Source organism: Pagrus pagrus (assembly GCF_965226575.1).
Source record: "Pagrus pagrus genome assembly, chromosome: 1".
Taxonomy (NCBI): Eukaryota; Metazoa; Chordata; class Actinopteri; order Spariformes; family Sparidae; genus Pagrus; species Pagrus pagrus.
This window is the reverse complement of record NC_140185.1, coordinates 22,103,663-22,126,840: the sequence shown is the minus strand read 5'-3', so window position 1 is coordinate 22,126,840 and position 23,178 is coordinate 22,103,663. Positions and strand designations below refer to the sequence as shown.

General features: G+C 40.0%; 1 protein-coding gene across 2 annotated transcripts in view; it reads left to right on the top strand.

Moving 5' to 3' along the window:
* Window positions 1–23,056, top strand: part of pde3b (phosphodiesterase 3B) — a 48,915-nt gene extending 25,859 nt beyond the window's left edge. Inside the window, exons 2-16 of one of the 2 annotated variants that reach the window (XM_084365646.1) lie at window positions 7,945–7,995; window positions 8,693–8,941; window positions 9,412–9,563; window positions 10,902–11,002; window positions 11,094–11,325; window positions 11,420–11,508; window positions 12,677–12,840; window positions 13,219–13,353; window positions 13,591–13,702; window positions 13,883–13,996; window positions 14,693–14,892; window positions 17,601–17,804; window positions 18,002–18,163; window positions 19,757–20,015; window positions 20,105–23,056. In XM_084365646.1, the coding sequence (XP_084221772.1) occupies window positions 7,945–7,995; window positions 8,693–8,941; window positions 9,412–9,563; window positions 10,902–11,002; window positions 11,094–11,325; window positions 11,420–11,508; window positions 12,677–12,840; window positions 13,219–13,353; window positions 13,591–13,702; window positions 13,883–13,996; window positions 14,693–14,892; window positions 17,601–17,804; window positions 18,002–18,163; window positions 19,757–20,015; window positions 20,105–20,319 (2,439 nt within the window). In that variant the 3' untranslated portion in view covers window positions 20,320–23,056. Of the gene's footprint in view, window positions 1–7,944; window positions 7,996–8,692; window positions 8,942–9,411; window positions 9,564–10,901; window positions 11,003–11,093; window positions 11,326–11,419; window positions 11,509–12,673; window positions 12,841–13,218; window positions 13,354–13,590; window positions 13,703–13,882; window positions 13,997–14,692; window positions 14,893–17,600; window positions 17,805–18,001; window positions 18,164–19,756; window positions 20,016–20,104 lie in introns of both variants that reach the window. The other variant, XM_084365645.1, reaches the window with a different exon arrangement.
* Window positions 23,057–23,178: the final 122 nt, after the last annotated feature.

Sequence of the window (23,178 nt, the reverse complement as noted above, 5' to 3'; positions counted from 1 at the left end):
TGTCTTTTCGAGGTCTTCTAATTTAAACATCTCTTCAGATGGGAGATTTCCTTTGTGCTGCTCTCCTGTTTACCTCCTGTACATGATGTCAAGTAACCTAATGCCTTACAGATACTGCACACTTGTTGGGTTGTTGTTGCCTGCCAGTCACCTGTACTACACTGCGCTTTAGATCAGCTTATCTTAAAGTATCACATGGCATGTGATACTTGGAGCTGCTGATACTACTATGTAGCAGGCTTCTTAAGATGGCATGTGCGGGTTGACCTTCAGAATGGATCTTCAACGCCTAATAAGGTGGTGAAATTCACTTGATAAAATAGGAGTCATGTTAACAGGGGATGCTTTCGATGTAAAGGGAGTAAAACCATGTTTTTACATATAACATACAGCTATTACGTGTAAAAAGTGGACTGAACTTGAAGCTAAAATGGTAACTGTGTTACTCTTGCTTGAGTCTGAACTAGATCTAGGAGTTTGTCATTTGGCTTCTTACTTGCCAAGATTAAAGAGAAATACATCTGTCATGTTTGTAAAAGTGGTCTTGTCGATGTCTCATGGAAAATTAGGCTATAGGTCAAACAGACGTCGTTATTCTCATATATCTCATATTATTCTCGTATATCATTTTAACACCCTTTATGAAAGCAACATTATGTAGAAATTGGCATTTTGTGCAATCTGGCGCCCCCTACAGTTTCTGAGTGCAACACCACTGTTGTAAATACAAATCCCAGGTCTGCCCAACAGTTTGTCAGACGTAATGTAGGTGCTACCTACAAACAAAACTCATTACATCATCACAATGTTATGTGTTGAAAACTTGTATGTTGATGTGAACATGTATGAAACGCTGTGATCCTATCCTCTCATTGAAGTTACATAGTGCAGAAATAAGTAATAGGCCCCATTCACACTGTACCACCAACATGATTCTGAAACTGATATTTTAAGGTTAAAAAAAAGTTACATAATGTTGCTTTAAAAAACATATTAGGTGATCTGAGAGTGTTGGAGGGTCAAAGTTGGCTTCTTTAGCTCCTTTAGCTTTTCAGAATTAAGGAGAAATACATCTGTCATTAGGCCAATTAGGTCAAATTAATGACAGAAGACTACAGACATCATTATTCAACTCGAAAATAAGTTTACAATTTAAACACCCTTTGTTAAGTCAATAAACCCTTTTTGAGGAAAGGCCCTAATATATGCCTTTCCCCAGACAGGTGGGAAGTTATGAAACTCTTTTGAAATCTGGCAGTTTGAACTTTGCCTTACTGCTACAAACGTCATACAGAGTTTCTTCAAGAAACATCAAAGTTAAGTATTTGATACCCGCTGTTCGCTACCGTTCTCCACCAGCCCTTGCTTTCGCGAAATTGCTCCACACCTTTTGTTTTCTTCACCCCAGAATGCTATGTCCTCTTTTGATTGTTCACTGCACATTTTTCTGTGAAATTCTTGTGCCAGTGTGTGCCCAAATATCTGCTCCATATGTAAACAAGCACTATTTGCTGACAAGTACGTCAGATCAGCTCCTGACAATACTCCTGATATGTTGATTCCAAAGCCTATTTCATGCCCTCATCAGCCGGGGAGTCTCCCCCTTGAGCTAGCTTCTATAATACCAATAAAGTTTTCCAGCATGAAAATCTTGGGTGCCATTTAAAGAATGTTGCTTTATTGGGTGAAAATGTGTGGTGTAGTTTCTATGACTCCGCCTCTCTTGGATTGAGATAAGACATTTGCTTGTATCGGCCACTGTGAGGGCCTTTTTAGGGGCATTTTGGCATCATAGAAAAAGACTGACAGCTCATTAAATGTTATTGTTCTGAAAATTGCACAGAGATGGTATTGAAAAACTGTGAGTTCTCCTTCAACAGTTGTAAAAGGATCTGATGTTAATTTCTGTCTGTTGTGACACAAGTTTAGCAGAACTCCTTTTTTTTTTACAACCAGACTAACAAGACTTGAGACAAGTAGCTGTTACCTTGTTCATTCCTCAGATGGTTGGAATTTTTAACATTTCATTGACAATGTTTTTTTTAATTTTTTTTATTTAATATAGGCTACAGGATTGGTGCCAACACCACACAGTATTCAGAGAAAACAAATCTTTTCATAGAAGTACTTAAAAATGACACTAATAGACGCTGGCTTCTGCAGGGCAGACACTGAACAACACCAGGCCAGTAAAGTGGTAGATGAGTGTGAAAGAGAGGGATGACATTTTGCACGAGCTCCTTTCCCTAGTCAAAGAATTTTCCATGGTCCTGCCAGGTTGCCCTGACAACATTGGTGACAGCCATTGGCGGACTAGCCATCTGGAGTATCATGAGTTTTCCCGTTGGGCCTGTTGACCTGTGGGCTGGTGGCGAGCCAAGCAACACAGATGCAAAAAGATTTTTACAAGTCTCTTCGTCCTGTAGATCGTCTGGGTGGTTACACGGCGAGAAAGCACTTCATCTCTTCCCAACTTTCATGAGCAACAGCTCAGTCAGTTCATACTTTTGTCATCTACCAAACTCAATTTGGTCTTTGAAAGCCTTAACAGAGTGTGAGAGATTGTGCTGATGGCAAAATTAGGAAAAACATTCTCAATTTCGCAAAAGCTTTTTATGCTTGGTTGTGTTTTTTTCCCTCCTTTTTTGGAAAAAAGTTAATGCGCTAAATTGGAGATGGGAACACTTAATCTGAATAAATTCTGATGTCGTGAACATTTGACTCACAAGACTGATCAGCTGGTACCGCTTGGCGTCTTCCTTTCTTGGCGGATTCCTCCTTCCTATGTCTCCATCTTTCTCTTGTAGATGTTTCAGGGTGATCGGTTTTGTTTCCAGTTTGCAGCCTCTACCTCTTCTACTTTATTACAGCCATGCGTAACATAGCTTATACCACTGACTTCTGATGAAACTACGCTTTGCTGAGCCTAGTTTATTTGCTCCAAACCAGTAAATAGAAATGCGCCTAATTCTCTTTTTTTCTTTTTCAAAAGTTCAAAAAGTTTTGAAAGTTTGCTTCGAAATTTGTTTGACAACTCGATGGAAGCGCAGCTTGTAAAGCAACTGACCAAAACTGTTAATATATAATTAACTCTATAATGTATATAAAAGTAACTGACTTTTCTATGTTCCTCTTGCTCAAAGACATGTTGCACATTGCTTGCCACCCCACATCTCAACTTTTAGCTTCCTGTCTTTTATTTGCAGTTGGTACATCTTGCTTGCTTGAGTTTCTCAAATCAAAGCGTTGTCGTCACTTTAAAGATATCTTAACCACTTCCATATAATTGAAATTCATTGTTGTCAGTAACTTCCTCATCTGGTGTGGGGTCAATGTAAGTTCACAGTCATATTCATTTTCTTTCATCACAAGGAAGAGTTTATTGTAAATAATTGTGCAAAATTTAATGACTTCTGTTTTAATGCAGTTTGTCACTGAGGTTGTTGGATTTAATGTTAATATTTAACACAGATTGCAGTTCAGAGATAAAAGAAATGCTGTAATTTAGTATATTTTATGGTATATTTCATTATATGGGTCCCTTATGTGCATTTGGGTTTAGGAATGATCTCTGTAGTGAGTCATACTGGGTCAAAAGTTCAGAGACGGTGTTTTTTTAATCCCAGTCTGCTGCTTCCTTCAGTCGCTTCAGCTGCTGGCCTACCGTCCGTTAACACTGCCTGAGCTCTGGCACTGTGCTACAGACCCAGCCACATCCTGGCAGTTCAAGCTGTGTCCGACCAATACGATACACACACACTACAGACCTCTCATCTGCTCTCTCTCCTTAAAAGAACCAAGCCATCCTGTGCTTTCTTTTCCTCCCTCCATATCATCTTTTCTTCCTGTGCGTGTCTTGACAGCCAGAGCCTTGTCCTCATTATCAGCGTGTGCATGTGCGGAGGGCTGCTGACGCTGTGTGTGTCGCTGCACACTGACGTCAGCCGTGCCCTGCTCCCCTCCATACAAATGCCCTGCCTGCCATTGATACCTTTTCTCTGTCCCCCACACTCTTATTAGCGTGTTTTTATCAGTTATAGCACCTCAGAGTCTGGCTAATATGACACGCAGGTGTAACAAGCTGGCCGTCTAATAGCTCGCACAGGTTTATTGACTCCCGTTGGAAATATTCACGACCTGTCTCATGTTAAATAACTGTGTGTGTAAAGTGTTATTTTGTATACTATATTTTTCTTTGTGTATATATATATATATATACACACACATACACACATACACACACACGTTTGCAGGTGTCCATAAATATAGTGCAGTTATTCCGCTTCTAGAAATATCTGCACCATAAATAATCTTAGACATGCACATGTAGGTGTGCACACAGTGTTGCAGAGTTGGCAGAGTATGACCAGTTGTCTGACAGGCTGTTTGTGCTTCTGTGTTGTAAAGCTAGCCTTAAGTAAAAGTAGAGAGATATAGAAGTAGTGGTAGTTGTAATATGTATAGCAGAGTCAAATTTAACAGACTGATGTTGTTCTGAAGTTAAAGCATGATTTACAGTCAATTTTTGTTGTGTACCTTTGTCAGTGTCCTTAACCAGGGCTCCAGGGTGTGACTATTTTGGTGCATGTAATTTAAATGAAGAAAAACATGGACTTCCACATTTTTTTTGTTTATCTTTTACATAGTTTGTAAAAAACTAAAGTTAAAATGTATTATTGGGTGCACTTAATTTGTGCACTGGTGAAGCAGTGTAAAAAATTGGTGGACATTGCAAAAATACTCCTTATAAGTAGAAGTCATGCATTCAAAACTATACATAAGTAAAAATTGCAGCAAAAATCATTGTTATTATTGTTTTTATTATGTCAGATCATTATTTCAAATAGATAAACATGGAAGCAACATTTTACCGGACTTTGAGTTAAGAGCACTGGGGAAGTGTTTGAGTTTACACTGCTGGTAAGGGAGCTTTGGACCAGGACCGTTCAGGGCTGGCTAGTTAGCACTTTAGAAGATATCTCTGCAAAGCAATGCCCAGACATTGTAACGTCAAAACTGTTAAAACTTCACCTTCTGCTGATAATATTAGTGAATTTTTAACGTTTCCAACTAAGATTCTTAGATATTGCATTTTAAGAATAAATTAATCTGTTTTAAATGTAGCACAACATTTACAAAAGTCGAAGTATAAAGTAGTGTAAGTTAGGCAAAATGTCTATTTCACAATTGGACCTAAACGTCTCAGAGGTGAGAATAATGTGTGCGTGCATGTTTGCAGGTGTCTTAAGTGTCAGCAGCTGTGTGTGTGTCCCTGTCTGTGTGTCTGCCCTCATGTGCGCATGTTTTCATAACATGACTAAAGAAAATATCTCCTGTTCATTGAAAGATTTTAATCTCATGGCTTGCTGAAGGCCCTCACTGTAAATAAGTTGTTGCTTGGCACACGCTTAAATGATGGCGGTGGAGGTGACGGAGCCCATTCAGCCAGCTTTTCTTGTTTCTGTGCTGCGTGAGAGTCTGACAAGACGTTCATGTTTTTATGCATTTATGCAGAGATAAAGACAAAAGCGGACTGTGTTGTTGTAGGCAGATTGTACACATACTAATATATTGTGTGACGTAAATGCATTTTATTGGGTGTGTGCACCGCGTGTGATCGAGAGAAAATGGAATTACCAAAAAACATAATCCTTCGGTTGAGTTAAACGAAGCCACATCGTATGCTGTGTCTACACTTTTTGTATATTTTTTGTATATTTTTTTAAATCTGTCTTTAGTTCTCTGTCCTTTACCATTCATCCCCTCCTTAACCGTATCCTCTCCTTCACCTTTTACACATCTCCCTCTCTTGTTTCAGCCCGTCCTTGTCTCTCTCTCTTCGTAAACAAGCAGAAGGCCAACAACTCTGTCCTCCGGCCGTCTCCTGCCATCCCGTTGCCATGGTGTATGGAGCATTGTTTGCTGGCCTCTATGTCGGGTTGCCATGGCAGGGCTTATTTGCCATATTAAATGTTTGGCAGCATTGTACAGATGCTGATGACAAACACCCAACATCCCACTTTGATCAATGAAACGGTTACTGATTAGAGGAGATGGGATGGTGCCACCGATCGATTTAACAACCGTTAGTTATAGCTGTCGTGTGCTGTATGCTTTACATGCAGAAACATGCATGTATAAAACCAATTGAAAAAGAAAAACAATAAAACAGTTTTGCCATTAAAATGTGGGACTTTTGCTGCTGTTGAAAAGTCATGTTTGTTTTTTTTATGTTTTTGAAATCACAGTGCAGAAGAGCAGTGGAAGAGTGAACTCTAAATATCAAATTTAAAGCTATTCTATGAAATTAAATGAATTTGTATAACTAAATAAATAATATTAATATAAACATGTATCCAAATGATTATTCTTTGTACATTTTTTTACATTTTGAATGTGATGATGTGCTGTAGTAGTATGAGGGTGTGCTCTTACATTGTGGAGTGGGCTTTAACCCTCTCCGTCTCTCCCCCTTGTGGTGTGGGGTGAGACTGCACAATGGCCCTATAAAAGAAAAACTGCTGTATTTCTCCCTGTTAAAACCTGAAGGTAGAGCTGAAATCAACAGCTTACTGGTGTCTGTGGCGTTCTGTTTGTAATCACCGAAATCCTGCTGAGGATGTGATTGATTGATTGTAATGGTTGTGGTTGCTTTTGTTTAACAGTTGCCATCAAGACGAATACAAAACTAACTAACGTGACATTTTGTGACCTGATTTCTGCCACAAATAGGCAGTGTCAGAAAAAATAAAATGCACATGTTAAGGAAATCAGTTGGATTGTGTTTCAAACCTACTTAATTCCTATCTTAACTAATTCATTTCTAACAAATTTGTATTTCATTTTTACCTGAGCTGGAGGATTAGGTCATTTCAGGTCCAACAACTTAGTGTTACACAACCCGCACAAACTTTGACTACACACTGCCGTAATGTGTGAGAGCTCCTGTTTGGTTACTAAAAGATAGCGTGGAAATGCTGCCGATTGACGTAGTTTGAGGCAGATAAGATCTCATAGCTCTATTGTAGACGCACCGTGGTGGTTTTTGGGGTTTTGCTTTTTTTCTTCTTTTGCTTTCAGTGAAAGGCCTCAGTCTGCAGCATGCATTCGCATACCTGTAGTTAGAAAGTGCATCATGTGGTGCAGGAAATCCTTCATGTAAACTGTTACTACACTGTGTGTTTGGATAACAGGCAGAATAGACTAGCGGTTAGCAGCTAGTTGCTGACCTGCAAGTGCCCTCGCTGGAAAGTCATAAGGCAGCTTGCTTGAAGTGGAGCATAGGTCAGTGCCTTATGGTTTTGGAAATTTGGAAAACGCTTACTGTTATGTTGTTTTTTAAGGCTAGGAGTATGTTTGAATTTGCATGTACTAAACAAAACATCTTTTCAGTCAACATAACCTGGTGTTTCTTGTACACAATCACTCATGTAAATAAAAAATATTTTATATTTAGAAATGTAACAATCCTGTCATTATTTAACTTTAAAAATTAGTCAGTATTAAATCAAGGTTTGTATGAACAGCTGGTAAAATAAAGAGATAATATATCATTTCTGCAGGTGTAAAGAAATTCATAAAAACTTCACAGTTGTGTTTATTTTTAAACACTTTTGTGCTTTTAAACTTTGAAATGACAAAACACAACTCTTCAGATGAAAGGTCATACATGGTATCATATTTCAAATTATACATTTGCAGTAAACAAGAAAAACAATCTGAACGAAGACTAACAAGCTGAGAAAAATAAAGAATAAAACAACAATTGGGGGGGGGGGAGCAAAAAGGTCAAGCGGTAGATACGTTTAAAAAAAAAAGGTGTTACAAAAGCTCAAGCCCGTGCTCTTTCATGTGAAATATGTTTCATATACTCTGTTATGCACAACCACATATTCAGTGATGCCATTTGACTGACAGTCGATGTGTCTTTCTTGTGTTTTTCAGATGATCTTGTGGGACTGGGATCTGAAACACTGGTACAAGCCACAGTATCAGGTCAGCAATGTGTTTTTTTGTTCTTCTTTTATGTTGTTCATGCTTCATATTCATTATACAGGTCCTGGTTTCTGTAGTCCACCAGTAATAGCTGTCTATAAGTCACCTTTGGGACATTCAGTTCCTTTTTCCTCATTTTTTTCAGTCAGGCAGAATACACATTGTGTAAAACTTGGCATACTGTGACCTTGCAACCGTCGTCATGCCACATTTTATCTTACTCAGACATTCTTTGTCTTGTTTGAACTATGTGTGTAATCTGTCAAAGAATTTAACTGACACAGGCCCAAAAAAATCAGTATTTGTTCCTGTTAGACAGGGTCAAGCCTGCCAGAACATTTTTCCCATTTTTCATGAAACCTGCCCTAAAAACCTCAAGGATTACACCTATTTTGTGTAAGACTGCTCTCATAATTTATGGGATTTCACATAAAGATATCAGCACAGAACTTGACTTCTCTAATGAGCTCTAGATACAGTTACCCCTTCTGTTGTGTAAGAGGCTAGAGGAAGAGAAGAGGAATGAGTGAAGATGTGTAGAGACCTGTCAGGGATCTTCATCAGTAACTGAAACTTTCCCTCAAACATTTTTATAACAAAAAACCCAGCACACAGTCCTCTTCACTATAGCAAAGTATTGGTAAAAACAAACAGTTTGCTACCCTGTTCTCTAATCTGTGTGATGTACGTATGACAGGGTGCAGTGAGTGGCAATGGCGTGGATCTTTCGGTCATCAACGAGGCCAGGAACCTGGTGTCGGACCTGCTGATGGACTCGTCTCTGGCACCACAAACCATCGCATCTCTGCGCAGCGTCTCCAGCCTCATGGGGACATTTTCAGGCTCGTGCCGCCCCAGGGTCAACCCCTTCACCCCCTTCCCAGGTTTCTACCCCTGCGACGAGGTAGAGGACTCTGTAGAGAGGAGTGACAGGAAAACCATTAAGGTGGGTACAAGCATTATGATACATTAAAAAAGATGAGTAATCCAGTTAGAAAGTCCCAGGACTGAAGGAGCTCACGCAGATACTCAAAGGGTAACTTCAGTATTTTTCAGCCTGGCCCTTATCTTCCCATGTTTTTGTGACTGAATGACTAATTGGGACAACATTTTTTTAAATTGGTCCAGTATGAACAATCAATCTACAAATCTGGATCTAGCAAATTTCAATATGTTTAATTTGATATTGGATTCGGGTCGATTTAGTTAAAGGGAACTGTTGGGCCTTGGCAAAGCTATGCGTTCTACTTAGTGCCAGTCTAGCTTTGTGCAGTGCTGTTGTCAGTCTCAACATGGCCGAAATGAACAAATACTCACCACTTTTTAGTGCGATAATGTTGTCCCTGTAACACGACCAGCATCTTCAGCTTGTGTATAAAACATACATCTAGAGCGGAGACTTCCTTTCTCCATCAGGGTCTGAGCAGCAGAAACAGCCTCCCCACCCCTCAGCCCAGGCGGAGCTCCACCTCCTCCTCGTGCTCCATACTCCCTCCTCTCGATTCCGCCTCTTCACGCTGGGAACGCAACAACGGCAAGAGACCCCACCCTGACCTCAACTTGACCAGGTAGCAACACAAACACAACTGCACACTTTACTTTTGGGTCAGACTGATGGCTGTTCTTGCACGTACTCCAGCTGTGGTTTTCCGCAGGAGGATCAGCAGCACCTGTGTTTTTTGTCAGCCTGAAAAAAGTTATGAATGGGCCTCAGTGAGTCCTAAAAACCAAGAGATCATCTTTATTATAAGAATAGTAATAAAAGTAGTTCACTTAACCAAGAAACCAGGTCAACTATGTATTTATCATGTTTATTGAGAACATGACATGTTTGTTGTCATTATTTGACAGGTAAATCACCAAACTAAAGTATATCACAGCTACAGTATATTATTATATACTGAGGCTAAACATTTACTGCTCATCAAGTTGCCTCATGTTCCCTATTATTATGTGTTACTTCAATAACCAGCGTGGAGCATTAGTTGTACTACAAACTTTTAATATATGTCCGATTTGATGCACTAAATTATCATGAAAAGCAAAGTTATTTGACTGTTTTGTAAACATGACACTCTGTTATCTTCAGTACTTTTCACCGTCCATACTGTGAGGAGGTCACTTTCTTAATTTGAACTGTGATCAAAACAGCTGCAGGTTTGCTCTGCTGCCTTTGTTGTGGTTTTGTAGCCATTTGTGTGAGACTTTAAAGCACAGAGTTTGCTAGCTAACCCACAAATCCTGCTTCGTAGGACAGACTGGACCCTATATTAACAGTTGACAAACAAAGAAAATGTAAATATCAGGGTTATTAATGGTAATGGAAATCCTTGAAAAGGCTTGAACTTTAATGTGATGTTTTCAAGGTTTGAAAAGTGCTTTGATTTTGGATAAAGTGCTTGAAACAGCTTGAAATTGTTACTTCATTACTTACATAATACATCTGTTGTTTTAGCAATTGTTTTATTTTGCCATATGTTGCCTCAGCCAGGTTGATGCAAGTATACTGAAAAGGAGGTGATGCATCTTGAATGCCATCATGACACATAATTGCGGTTGTTTATTGCACAATAACGTCTGATTTAATCTGATTAAATGAATCTGAAGTGATGAGTGTATATGTCCCACAACTTTAAGGTGCTGGAATCACCTGAAAATGCACAATTTACTCCAACACCACTGAGGTGTAGTGTCTGTATGTCTCCACAGGATGGCAGTAGTTGAATAGCTGATGTGGTTGACGAGTTTCTTTGAGTTGATGCTTATTATGTTTTTTTGTTCTGCCTTTACTGAGGATAGTGTCACCTGACAGTGATACAGCTTCACAGTATTCCTTGTATCTGTCTATCTAACTTAGAAGTTATTTTTTTAGAGCCAGTGTTGAATATGTGTGTTTCGTGCTCCAGCCCAGGTCTGTCTAACGGGCCCAATGCAAACCTGCTCACCATTCCCAAGCAGAGGTCCTCCTCTGTTACCCTCACCTACCACGCAGGGCCCAGGAGAGCAGGTAAAACTTCACCATAAACCCTCCCGAAGACATCTTGATTAATTGCTCATGTTTTGACCGAATCACATGCCTTTGCCTTCATCCTCTTTAGGCACGTCTCCGAGCCTGAGCCCAGTCACCTCACCAACCCACTGTTCCCCTATAGTCGGTACAGGTTCCTCATCCTCCCTCGTCACTCGACCACCTGTGGAGTTTCCGGACACGGCTGACTTCCTAACAAAGCCGAGCGTCAATCTAAACCTGCACAAGCCGCTGGGCTACACCCTCAGCTCACCTGATTTCCAGCAGGCCTTTCGTAGCTCCACCTTCTCTCTGTGCACCAGGTGAGGCCTGCAGTGCTGACGTTGTATCTTACTGTGTCTTTTATAACAATAGATTAAATACTACAACTGTCATTGTTGTGTCTGTCTGTTCTAGCTGTGGTCGTCAGATGCCAAAGGGAGTTTCCAGTGAAACAGGGGAATCTCATCAGCTGTTCAGCAGTGAATCTCAACGCAGGCGCTCAGGTTAATACAGTTACATTTAATGCACATTATACAGAGTAATAGAAGAGAGGTGGCAGACAATCGGGACCGGAGATAGTATTTTATAGTGTTAGGTATTGAAAGGGACATACTTCATAAAGCATTTTGGGGGGTTAATGCTGCCCTCTGCTGGACGCCAACAATAATGCTATTTATGCACAAACAGGCAGAGGAAGACCTTTCGCATTTTATATATTTTTGGTTTTATCCCAAAAAGGTGTTGATATTGATACATTTAATATATGTAAATGTAAAAATGTCAAATTTTGTTTAATTGTTAGACTTACACACTGAAGCTTTGATTTTTCTGTATTTGTCTACAATCACTATCAACCATGTTGGCCTGTTAGCCTGTGTCTTCTGGTAGCCAGTTTAAGTTTTAATTTTTCTTTTCTTCTCATCAAATCATTAAATGGCCCCTCGAGTCCTGTATGACAGCATGTGCATTTGTCATGTTTCTCCACTCATTAATTTAGGTTTTTCCTTAAACTTAAAACCCGTATGTACCCATTTTAGACAAGTAAAATAAGTTTTTAAAAAAGATGTAACTGATCTCTGTGGTATACTTGTGATATACTAGTCTAGTAACTTTTTATGTAAAGTGTTTTGCCCATTTTCCATGGCTTTATTGGACAGGACAGGTAAAGAGTTGACAGGAAATGGGATGAGAACCACATGCAGCAAAGGGCCACAGGTCGGACCTGAACCCTGGGCTGCTGTGGCGAGGACACAACCTCTGTATGTGGGGTGCACACTCCACCAACTGAGCGACTGGGGCACCCCTAGTTTAGTATCTAAAGCTCAATCAAACACTTTTAGGGTAAATCAATTAATGTAATTCAGTTTAAAATTCACATGAAAGTAGTGTGAAGAGGTGAACGTAGAAGTGTTGGCCATCTGTATCTTTAGTAACATATTCTTATTCAGAAAGGAGCAGGCAATACAAGTTTTTCCTCTTCTTGCCACTGTTCTGTTCAATGTGTTAGTAAAGTTGGTAAAAGTGTATTATGAGTTTTGTATGATTGTTTTAGAAACCATACACCAAAATGTGCAAAATAAACCAAATATGAATGAATGACATGTAGGTGTGTGTGCGTATGTCCATACATTCATGGGCTTTCCACTCACTGAGCTTTTGTGTATGCAGCAGGTGAAGGGCTGGAGTACACAGGAGAGCCTCTGATCAGGGAGGAGAGTGTGGAGGCAGACGTGTCTGAGGACAAGAGGCCGGATGCTGCAGGGAACCAGGGGCAGACAGAGGAAGAGGAGAAGGAGAAGAGCCCGGGCACAGACCAGCAGACTCAGGAATCAGAGGTGTGTCAGACATCTTCTATGAACTGCTTGATGGAACAGTTACTGTATTCCATTTGTCATGTTTTTTGTATTTTTCCCTCCTGTAAGCGACTGAATCAGTCCCACCTGCCATAATTGCATTTCAGACATTTAGCTCTTACTTTTTTTAGGCTTGCTTGTGATGATTAAACATAAAGAGAATCAGTGTTTGCTCATGAACACTTGAAAGTTGAAACCTCAATCATTTTACAAATATCCTTTTATAAGTGTAGTCTATGCGTCTATTTCAGGTTTGTATAATGCATGTTTTTGCACAATATTCAGAACATCATGTATCAGTGGAAATGATACGTGTGATGATCTCTACAACTATTCTGTGCATTTTCTTATCGTGTCCAGGGTGTGCAGGAGTTCAGACTAGATCCCATGCTGGAGGACCAGGAGGCCGTCATGGAGAGGATGAACACCTGGAACTTCCAGATCTTTGACCTGGTGGACAAAACAGGAGGGAAGACTGGGAGGATCCTCAGCTATGTTAGTACACACAGCCACCAAACAAGCACCTCATGTGGCTATAGTTATAGATGTTTCAATTGGTCTGTCTTTCCGCTCCTGAAAAATCGTTCAAAGGGTGACTCCACCAATTATACGTGTTAAAGTGTGTTTATAGGTCTTGGGGAGTACTACTGCATATGTGAAAAAAGTAGTATAAAGTATAAATACCTGGTGTTGTGATTGGTGCGTCACTTAAGCTGGCTTGTGTTTCCGCAGGTGACGTACACCCTTTTCCAGGATACATGTCTGTTCGAAATTTTCAAGATCCCTGTGAGGGAGTTCATGACGTACTTCTGTGCTCTGGAAAGTGGCTACAGGGACATACCTTGTGAGTGATGAAGAAAATTAGTTTTCTCAGGATCTTAATGCATACTATTGGATGAATTAAGTAGCCATTTTTATGAACAAGCTAAGATTCAGTCTCAGTCGGCCATGTTTGATCTGGTGTATGAAATTATTGCTGGTGTTCGTAGTGAAAAAAGTCTCTTTTAAACTGTTATGGTTACAGATCATAACCGGGTCCATGCTACTGATGTGCTCCATGCTGTCTGGTACCTGACCACTCGACCAATCCCTGGGTTCCAGCAGATTCACAGCGAGCATGTGACAGGAAGTGACACAGGTAAACACAAGTGACACATCATAAACTCATTCACAGATTGTTGTTAAATTTTGTGGAAAAACAGGTTATGATTTGGTTAATCGTTTGGGGCTGAATACATTATTGCATCTTATAATCTTTGACATGTAGTGCCGATGTTAGCCGGTGGAACAGATTACTCCAATTGGTTTGTTCATTGTTGTTCCGAGTGGCCTCCTCAGAGTGTTAAAACGTCAAAATGTTCTGGCTAAATCATTATTTAGCCAGCGTTTGATGTCAGAAATACAGTAATTCTGACTGATTCTGACTTCTTTTATGGCTTTTACTCTACAGAACACAGATGGTTTAAAATGCAGAGATTCCCAGACTCCTCTCTGCTGATGATATTTAGGTCCATTAGAAATGACCTGAGGATTATCCACCGATATCTCCCGCTCTGCTTAAACAGCTGTCATTTGATGAGAAGATGGCAGTAATGTGAGAAATCGAGTGAAATAATGAAAAAATGGGAATAGAATAGTGAGTGCAGGTATATATGGTGATATTTAACAGTTTCTATCTTTCCCATCATGCTTTGCATTCGATACAAAGTCTTCTTAAATCATAGGGAAAAGTCAGGGTTATTTGTAGAAAAAACCTGATTTTACAATAACAGCATTGGTCTACACATCATGATGACATTTATTGACATCCATTTTGTATGTTGTCATGTTCCAGATTCAGACAGTGGGATCTCTCCGGGCAGGATATCCTACGCCTCCTCCAAAAGCTCCTCGATTTCAGACGACAGCTACGGCTGCCTGGCCTGGAACATCCCCGCCCTGGAGCTCATGGCCCTTTATGTAGCAGCTGCAATGCACGACTATGACCACCCCGGTCGCACAAATGCCTTTCTAGTAGCCACTAATGCACATCAGGTAACCTGCAGCATTTCTTGGTATTTTGAAAGTGTTGTAGATCGAGTCGACAAACTTACTTTTGCTCACTGGGACGCATAAACATACTCGTGTTTACAGAAACAGAGGATCAGATGTTCAAAATATGGGTTGAGGCAAAATGACATTTCACCACAACTGTTCAAAACTGTGTGGGAAGATACAAGTATAAACACTCCATAAGTAACTATAGCCGTGGGATTAACCTCCCCCCAGACACTGTCTCAGTGGCCCCTAACCTAGTCTGCATATATACCCAATAAGTTGATGACACCAGGAACATTGGTCCTGGACTTTGTGTACACCTGAACAATCCTGGACTTTCTAAATCCTCTTGAAATTGTAAGCACTATTCTCTTACACTTGTGCATTATATTAATATGCACATGCCTTAATATTGCAGTTGCCCAAGCTTTCGATAGAGCAAGAAAAGAATAAACACTACCCACCATGGATAATAATGAAGCAATCTACAGTTTTGTACTGTGCATGTGCTGCAGTATCAGCGTTCAGGCCTTTGTCTGCACTCTTGGAAGTTATCCACTCCACAGTGAGGGTCAGTGTTTGCAGCCTGCCTCCTAACAGGAATATTTGTTCTTTCAAGACCAACAGACCCAAGTGCAAATATCACGATTGACGTCTTGCCCCCGAGACAAGCTCTCTGTACAAACAATCACATGGCTGTTTCTCTGCAGCAGTGACAAGAGTCTGTCTGAGTGGCCCCTGGTGGATGCTGCATGTCTGTTTTTTCTCTGGTTCCACCCGACCAGAGAAAAACTGCGACTCAGCACAAATAGTCACAAGTGATCAAGCCCACACATGTGCCACATGGGGGGCCAAAACCATATCCTGCACTTATTTCTTTGAATTATTACATATTAATTCCTAATTTTGATTCCGGCTGCCTAAGAACAAAACTGAGTGAAGTTCACTGGAAATGGGGTTTTGTCCTCATGCATTAGTATCCTAAAGGAACCTTATGTCTCCAGTTAATCTTTAACTTCTTAGTCAACATTTTCCTTACATGACTTTTACTTACACGCTTCCATGTTTCATAAGGCTAAGCCAGTGTTTGTTAATCAAAGTTTGCTGATGCTATCTTACCAATCTTTATTTCACTATAAACTCAACTTGAATCTTGTTGTATTAGAGGTTTCTCTAGTTATTCTTAGTACATGATAATAAAAAAATTGGTGGGTGGGTGGTGTTTTAATAATGGTACAGGTCATCATATACTTAGAGCAGAAACACACAACTTTTCAAATCCCCCCTCCAGGCATTTCCCAGTGGTATCACTGCTGTAGAAAAGACAGCATTAGGAACAGGGCTACTGCTAGCGGCCTGGCCAAAACAAAAAACAACTGTGAGAGTCCCAATTTGATTTAGAAACGCTGGTCTTTAGGAGTAAAACATCAGGTTGTAATAATAAGTAGGCTATAGCCTCTTCGCTGTCTTTGCCTCCTCCATCAAGAAAGTTTTTTTTTTTTTTGCCATGTAGTTTCCTCAGTTATTGCAGTTGTTCCACCGTTACCTGGGGATAGTGACTGGGGAAAGGAGCCTCTACCTGCTTTGGTTGTGCAAAGGAAGTCGCACTTCTTCTGTGCCGTAATTCCACCTTTGTTTCTCCGTAAAAAAGAGTCCCGCGGCAGATGGAGTTGCATAGTGAAAGCGAGGGTTATACTGAACCAGTCTAAATGCAGATAGTATCATTTTTCTGAATCAAGTTGGCTGGATTTCACTTGCATAACAGTTTATTTACATAACTTTATCAATATTTATTTTTTAAATATTTGCATTTGATAACCAGATTCTTTGAGAGAGGCTGCTCAAATACACGAGTCTGAAATAAAGTTCAATTGAACTGGAATTCAGCTAATTAATTCACATATCAATTAATGTATGAAGCACCTCTTAATAAACAACAATAAAAGTGCAAATTAATCACATTAAGACAGTAACTTGAACATTTGTGAATGGTCAGCAAAAGAAATTCACAATACATCCTGCATTAAATCATCACGAGTCATGCATTATGTTGTAATTACTTAAATACATGATTTTTACCACTTTTATAAAGTGCAACAAAGTAATCTCTACAAACTGTGTCTCGAATGGAGAGCATATAGACTCATTAATTTAACTCTATGATTAGATTACCTCCTCAACACATGGCCGGTTAATCCCATTGTGGTCTCTCACTGTGGTCACTCATCCAAACGAGGGGGTGAAAAGGTCAACCGTGTGCCCCAGTTTAAATATTGTATTTTTACAACATGTCCAGTGATAACACTTCCTCTGTCTGGGTCCCAGGAAAGTGGGTTAAAAGAAAGGAAAGAGAACCATGAACCTATTGATTGCTAATGATGTTGACAACCTTCGTGTCTGTTAAAAGGCTCTTTAAAGCTTTTCGCGGTATCTAATGTCCTCGTAACTGCTATTAACCCGCTTCTCCCTTCAGCTAGACTTGGGCTTGAGCCTGTTACATTTCTACTTTCATAACCAAATGCCCTCATGTCCTTTTTATCTTTTATGCTATTTTTAAACCCATTACAAATTGTGTAACACATATCCAGACACATTACGTAAGCAAATTTATTACTGACATTTTTCAGGAAATTGTTGGAGTCTTCTTAGTGTGCCATCTTTCTCCTCTCTCACCACTTGGTTTTTCCCCCTCCTGTGCACTGTAGGCTGTGCTGTACAATGACAGGTCGGTGCTGGAGAACCACCATGCTGCGGCTGCCTGGAGCCTCTACCTGTCCCAGCCAGAGTTTAACTTCCTGGTCAACCTGGATCACGTGGAGTTCAAGCGTTTTCGCTTCCTTGTCATAGAGGCTATACTGGCCACAGACCTCAAGAAGCACTTTGACTTCCTGGCTGAGTTCAATTCTAAGGTCTGAGATAAAGAAATCTTAATTGATTGCTGAGTTATATGATTAGAATAAATCATTAACTGTTTATTGAAATATTGATTGAAACATGAGGAGGCTGGAACGCTAAAATTGAGTTAAGCAGTCCTCATAACGGACGCAGAGTAAGTCAGTTGACCAGTTTTAATAAGTTCCATCCATCTTTGTTTGGTTGTTCACAGGTGAATGATGTGAACAGTCCAGGAATTGATTGGACCAATGAGAACGACAGACTGCTGGTGTGCCAAGTGTGTATCAAGCTGGCAGATATCAATGGGCCGGCCAAAGTCCGTGACCTGCACCTCAAGTGGACAGAAGGCATCGTCAATGAGTTTTATGAGCAGGTACAGACTGCAGGCTGATGTTGCAGAGTGTATTTAATGAACACAGACCATTTTATTCTGTCTTTATATAGCTTTCTTTTTTAAAGCTGACCATGACCTTAAAGCAGCATTATGTAACTTTTATCTTAGAATAGCAGCTTCAGAATCATGTTGATGGTACAGTGTCTTGTAATAGGGTGAATGGTGTCTCTGTCACTTGTTTCTGCACTATGTAACTTCAGTGAGAGGGTCGGATCACAGCGTCCATGTATGTATCATGTTTACTTCAACATCCAAGTTTTCATCACATAACATTGTTATGATGTAATTAGTTTTGTTAGTAGTTAGCACCTACTGTTACAGACCTGGGATTTGTTTTTACGACAGTGGTGTTGCCCCCGCACAAAATACAAATTTCTACACTCTCATTTTTTTAAAATGAAATGATGTCACTTGTTTTTATACCCCAGACTACTGTCAAAAACCAAAACCAAAATCAATTGTATTGTTAAGATGCAAAATGATACGAGGACCCCCATTTCCCTCAAATTGACCGACTTCCTGCTTCACTCTTAAGTGTCACTCTCTCCGCTGTGCTCAGGTTATGAGAAACAACTAATAATTAAGGATCCTACAAATACAAATATTACCTCACATGAAATAAACGGCATAAAGAGCGATTATTGTTAATCAAAAGGTGCACTGTTTAGTTTTGGGGAAAAAGTTTCAATCATAGGAGAAAGATCTTCATTGACTGTTTTTATGCCTAAACAAACTAAATAAACAAACTCTCTAAAGGACAACATCATTTCAAACTGTTTTACTTTGTATATATTTGGCCGACTCTGCCACCTTTCTGAGTTTGTATTATTACCTCATTAATATTGTAAATATTAAAATTCTGAGTTTGAATTTCTTCTCCAAAACTACATAGTGGCCCTTCATAATAATTATTAATATATATATTTTTTTAATTGAACGTTACTGTATGTGGTCCAACTTTGGCCCTCAGGCCCCACTTTGGGCATTCCTGCCCTAAAGTAACCCCATTCCAACCACAAACACCAAGTGTCACATTTTTATCTAATTAACCCTTTCAACAACCTCACCCTCATCTAAACATGAAGGTTACAAGTACAAGAAACAAGGTCAGACACCATAAGGGACAAGAAAAGGGACAAAAACATCTATGAATCCCTCATTATTACATCTCAGAGATGCAGACTTCAGAAACATATACCAATTAGAATATGACTTAGAAGAAAGTCCTTTTAAAAATCCAAGGACATCCTTTCAACAGAGTTCAGTCTTTATTTTTCCTGCATGGGAAATTAAAATAAAATTAAAGTTGCTCTTTGAACTTTCCTTCACACATGAATCCACAGTCTAGCAGCATTAACTCAGCGACTTAAACAAATTGTCCACAGGCTTGTATAGGCAAGCAAGAGAGACGGGGAAGATCACATTTTTCATATCACGGTGATTAATGTAAATAGCCACAAATTGTAACATAGAGCCCCTGTAAACGACAATGAGTCAGACAGTGTGATTGTGATATAGTATCAAGGCTTATCAAGAACATTTTTAACTGTCCTCTTTGTTTTTAATTTGCAGGGAGATGAGGAGGCTAGGTTGGGATTACCCATCAGCCCCTTCATGGATCGCTCCTCCCCGCAGCTGGCAAAGCTACAGGAGTCCTTCATCACTCACATTGTAGGACCACTTTGTAACTCCTACGATGCTGCCGGCCTACTTCCTGGCCACTGGATTAACGAAGAGGGATCGGATGAAGATGACGAGGAGGGGCAGGTGGACACGGACACTGATGAAGAAGAGGATGAGGACGATGAGCTAGAGGATGAGCTGGCACCAAGTGAGACACCGACAGTTTGTTATATGCAACAGGTTAACAGTAGGCTAATCGAGATTTTCTGAAACATTTCTTTGTTTGTTGTGTTACAGAAAGGAGGAAGGGTCGCCGCAGGCTGTTCTGCAGCATCATGCAGCACCTGACGGAGAACCACAAGGTGTGGAAGAAGACCATCGAGGAGGAGGAGAAGAGCAAAGAGCTCGGCAAACAGCAGCAGCCCGACAGCCTGCCGGCCAGCCTGCCCACCTCCCCGTCAGATGACATCCAGGTCATCCAGGAGGAGGAGGAGGGAGAGGAGCGTCAGTAGCAGCAGGACGAAGGAAAGAACAGAGATGTGTTAAAAAAGAAGAGGAGAGGCAGTACAAGGACACGAGTCCCTCGACCACCTGCCTTTCACAAACATAACACAAACGCAGACAGTTGACAAATGCACATAAAACACATTTTGCTCCCTCTCTCTCTCTGTCTCACACACACACACACACACACACACACACACACACACACATAATAAAAGATTCACTGTGCAGACACTCAGATGCTTAAGCAGTCACATTGTTTTTGGAGAAACAAAAAAGGCCTTACTACTGTGAGCGGATCCTTGCTGCAACGGTGGGAGCCCAACTCCTATGCACTTTTTCCCCCCATGGAGAGTCGAGTGCACCGAGAATAAAAAAAGAAAGCACCAGAACTGAGGAGGAAGGTGCAGAAGACGGGGGTCCAGCATTAACTTGCCCTCCATGGTGACCTGGCTGTGATGCTGCCTTGAATGCAAAGCGCTTACAACCTCCCTTAGGTACAAAACAATTCCTCCTATTTAAGAATGAAAGGTAGAGGAAAAATAATGAAGCAAGCGACATCATGAAGTGATTGATACCCTTTACCAAAGTGAACAGTTCAAACATGGAAAGACAAGAGACTGAGACTGTTTCAGCCTCAATGTCAGGTATATTTTTGGATTATATATATACATATATATATATCAAATGTGCCTGTCTGAACCTTTACTGAGTCCACATCGGCCCAGAGCCTAGGCTTGTGTAGTTCTCTCTCCTAGCTGGCGACACGAAACACTGTATCAGACTCAGTCACAGAGACATTATTGAAATGTTGACTGATTAATAGCATTATATCTGCATCATTTTTGATGCTTTTACTCATGTGTACCACCCGTCTTTTATTTTTATTTTTTTTGGATTCTTTGACTCTCCTAGCTTCATTTTGTTTGAGTGTGTGAATATTTTTGGCGGGAATGTGATAGAGAGAATGAGTAGGGAGAAAGAGAGCACATTTTTAATTATTTTAGTATGTAATTTGTGTGTGTATGTTTGTGCGTCCTTTCAGTTCTAATCAGTGAAATGCCCTCTGGTGTTTAACACGTCGCATTCAGATCAGGAGTGCTGTTCCAATGAATGGATTCTTCATTTTCCTCCTTTTTTTTTTTTTTTTTGAAGTATTTTTTTAAAGGTTACTCAGGATTCACGCAAAAGTTGAATAATTATTTTGCAAGGATTTATGTCGTTGATATGAAATACACTTTAAAGACTAAGAAAATTAAAATCTAGGTGAATGAAGTAGTTGGGAATCTCTTAATGAACAACTTGACTACAAACAAATTGAAGCAATTGAAATCCTCTGTGACGGAGGAGCATACAGTATAAGTGCTGTCTCTCGGCCATTCGTACACTGTTTGCTTAACCTTTCTACAACCTCACTGGAGAAAAGCTTATCTGGATTGTCAGCAGACTGCAGCAACACAACACATTATACAATTTTGCAGTTCTATAACACAATATTGGGGTAATGTTTTTTTCTTTGAATTCAAAGTTTTCTGTATTGTTTCAAACATCTATTCATCTGTGTCTCAGGCAGGAGGCAAAAGCTCACCCAACTCTCTTTTTCCTATTTTTTTTTTTTGGTTTTTGCCAAACCCATAACTCGGCCAGTGTGTAAAGAAGGGATCCAGGGTTTCATTTCACTTTGGTTTTGTTTATTATATAAATATATTCGTATATATATTACGACATGCCACAAGGCAGGTTAAAAAACTACTAGTTCTCTATTTTTGTCTCTAAGAACTCTTGGCATTCCACTAGAATAAGACTTTTTATGAAAGGGAAGGCAGAATTGTTGCCTATAGCTCCTTTATCACCTTATTAAATCAAACTCTCTGGAGAACATGTTAAGTAAGCAGTGTAAATCGAGATAGTAATATTTAAAGACAAAAACTAGAAACAGGTGTGCACATTTTAATACCAAACAAGTGTTTAGCCGCTGTACAAAAGAGTATGTGCATATAAATATATATTTTTTAAATAATAAAATGAATGCATCTGTTTTCTACACGCAGCTGACATATTGTACATTGAGATCCTGTAATTACCATTGTGTTTCCAGAGTTTTTATCTTCTATTTACATGTGTGGAACTGTGGGGTTTGGTGTTTTGATTTTTTTTCACTTGGTTCCAGCCTCTCCCTGTTCTGTATCATAACCACTCTTGTATCCTTCATTATCTCTCTCTCTATCACTGTCGTCTCAGTCGACCCAACTAGTGCCAAACTTTACCTACATACAGTAGTTTGTGGGCTGTGATACGCTGATTGGCAACCTCTCTCTCTGGGCTCCAGTACTGTTCATGCAAGAGAAACACACCTCGAGTCAAATATTCCACCAGGCTCAAAGTGGCAGTGACGGTGGCGAGAGTCAGAGTTGGACTCAGGTCAGAGCCATATACATTCTGACAACTGTGTCGTCAGTTTTTTCACATGGACCCGTGCTGGATCATAAAGCCTCGGTAGCTCCCGACCCGACATATTCCGGCTCATTAAGTTGTAAAAGTTTGTTGGCTTCTCACTGTGCAGTCTCTCAAACCACAGTGTCCTCTGATGATTGTGCCATAAATACATCTATGAATGGTTGTTACCCTTATGTAGCATCAATATACGTACGTTTGTCTAATGTAACCATTCACCCTTATCTACATTGTGGGGGCAACTGATTTTGTTGTTATTTATAGCTGTCATAAAACACCATCCCTAAAGTATCAGAAGTTCTCATTTATTTTTATTGCTGTGTGTGTGTGTCTGTGTGAACTCACAATATATATTACACAACACTTTGTTTTGTCCATGTCACCCCAAATGAATATCTTTAACAGCCGTAAAG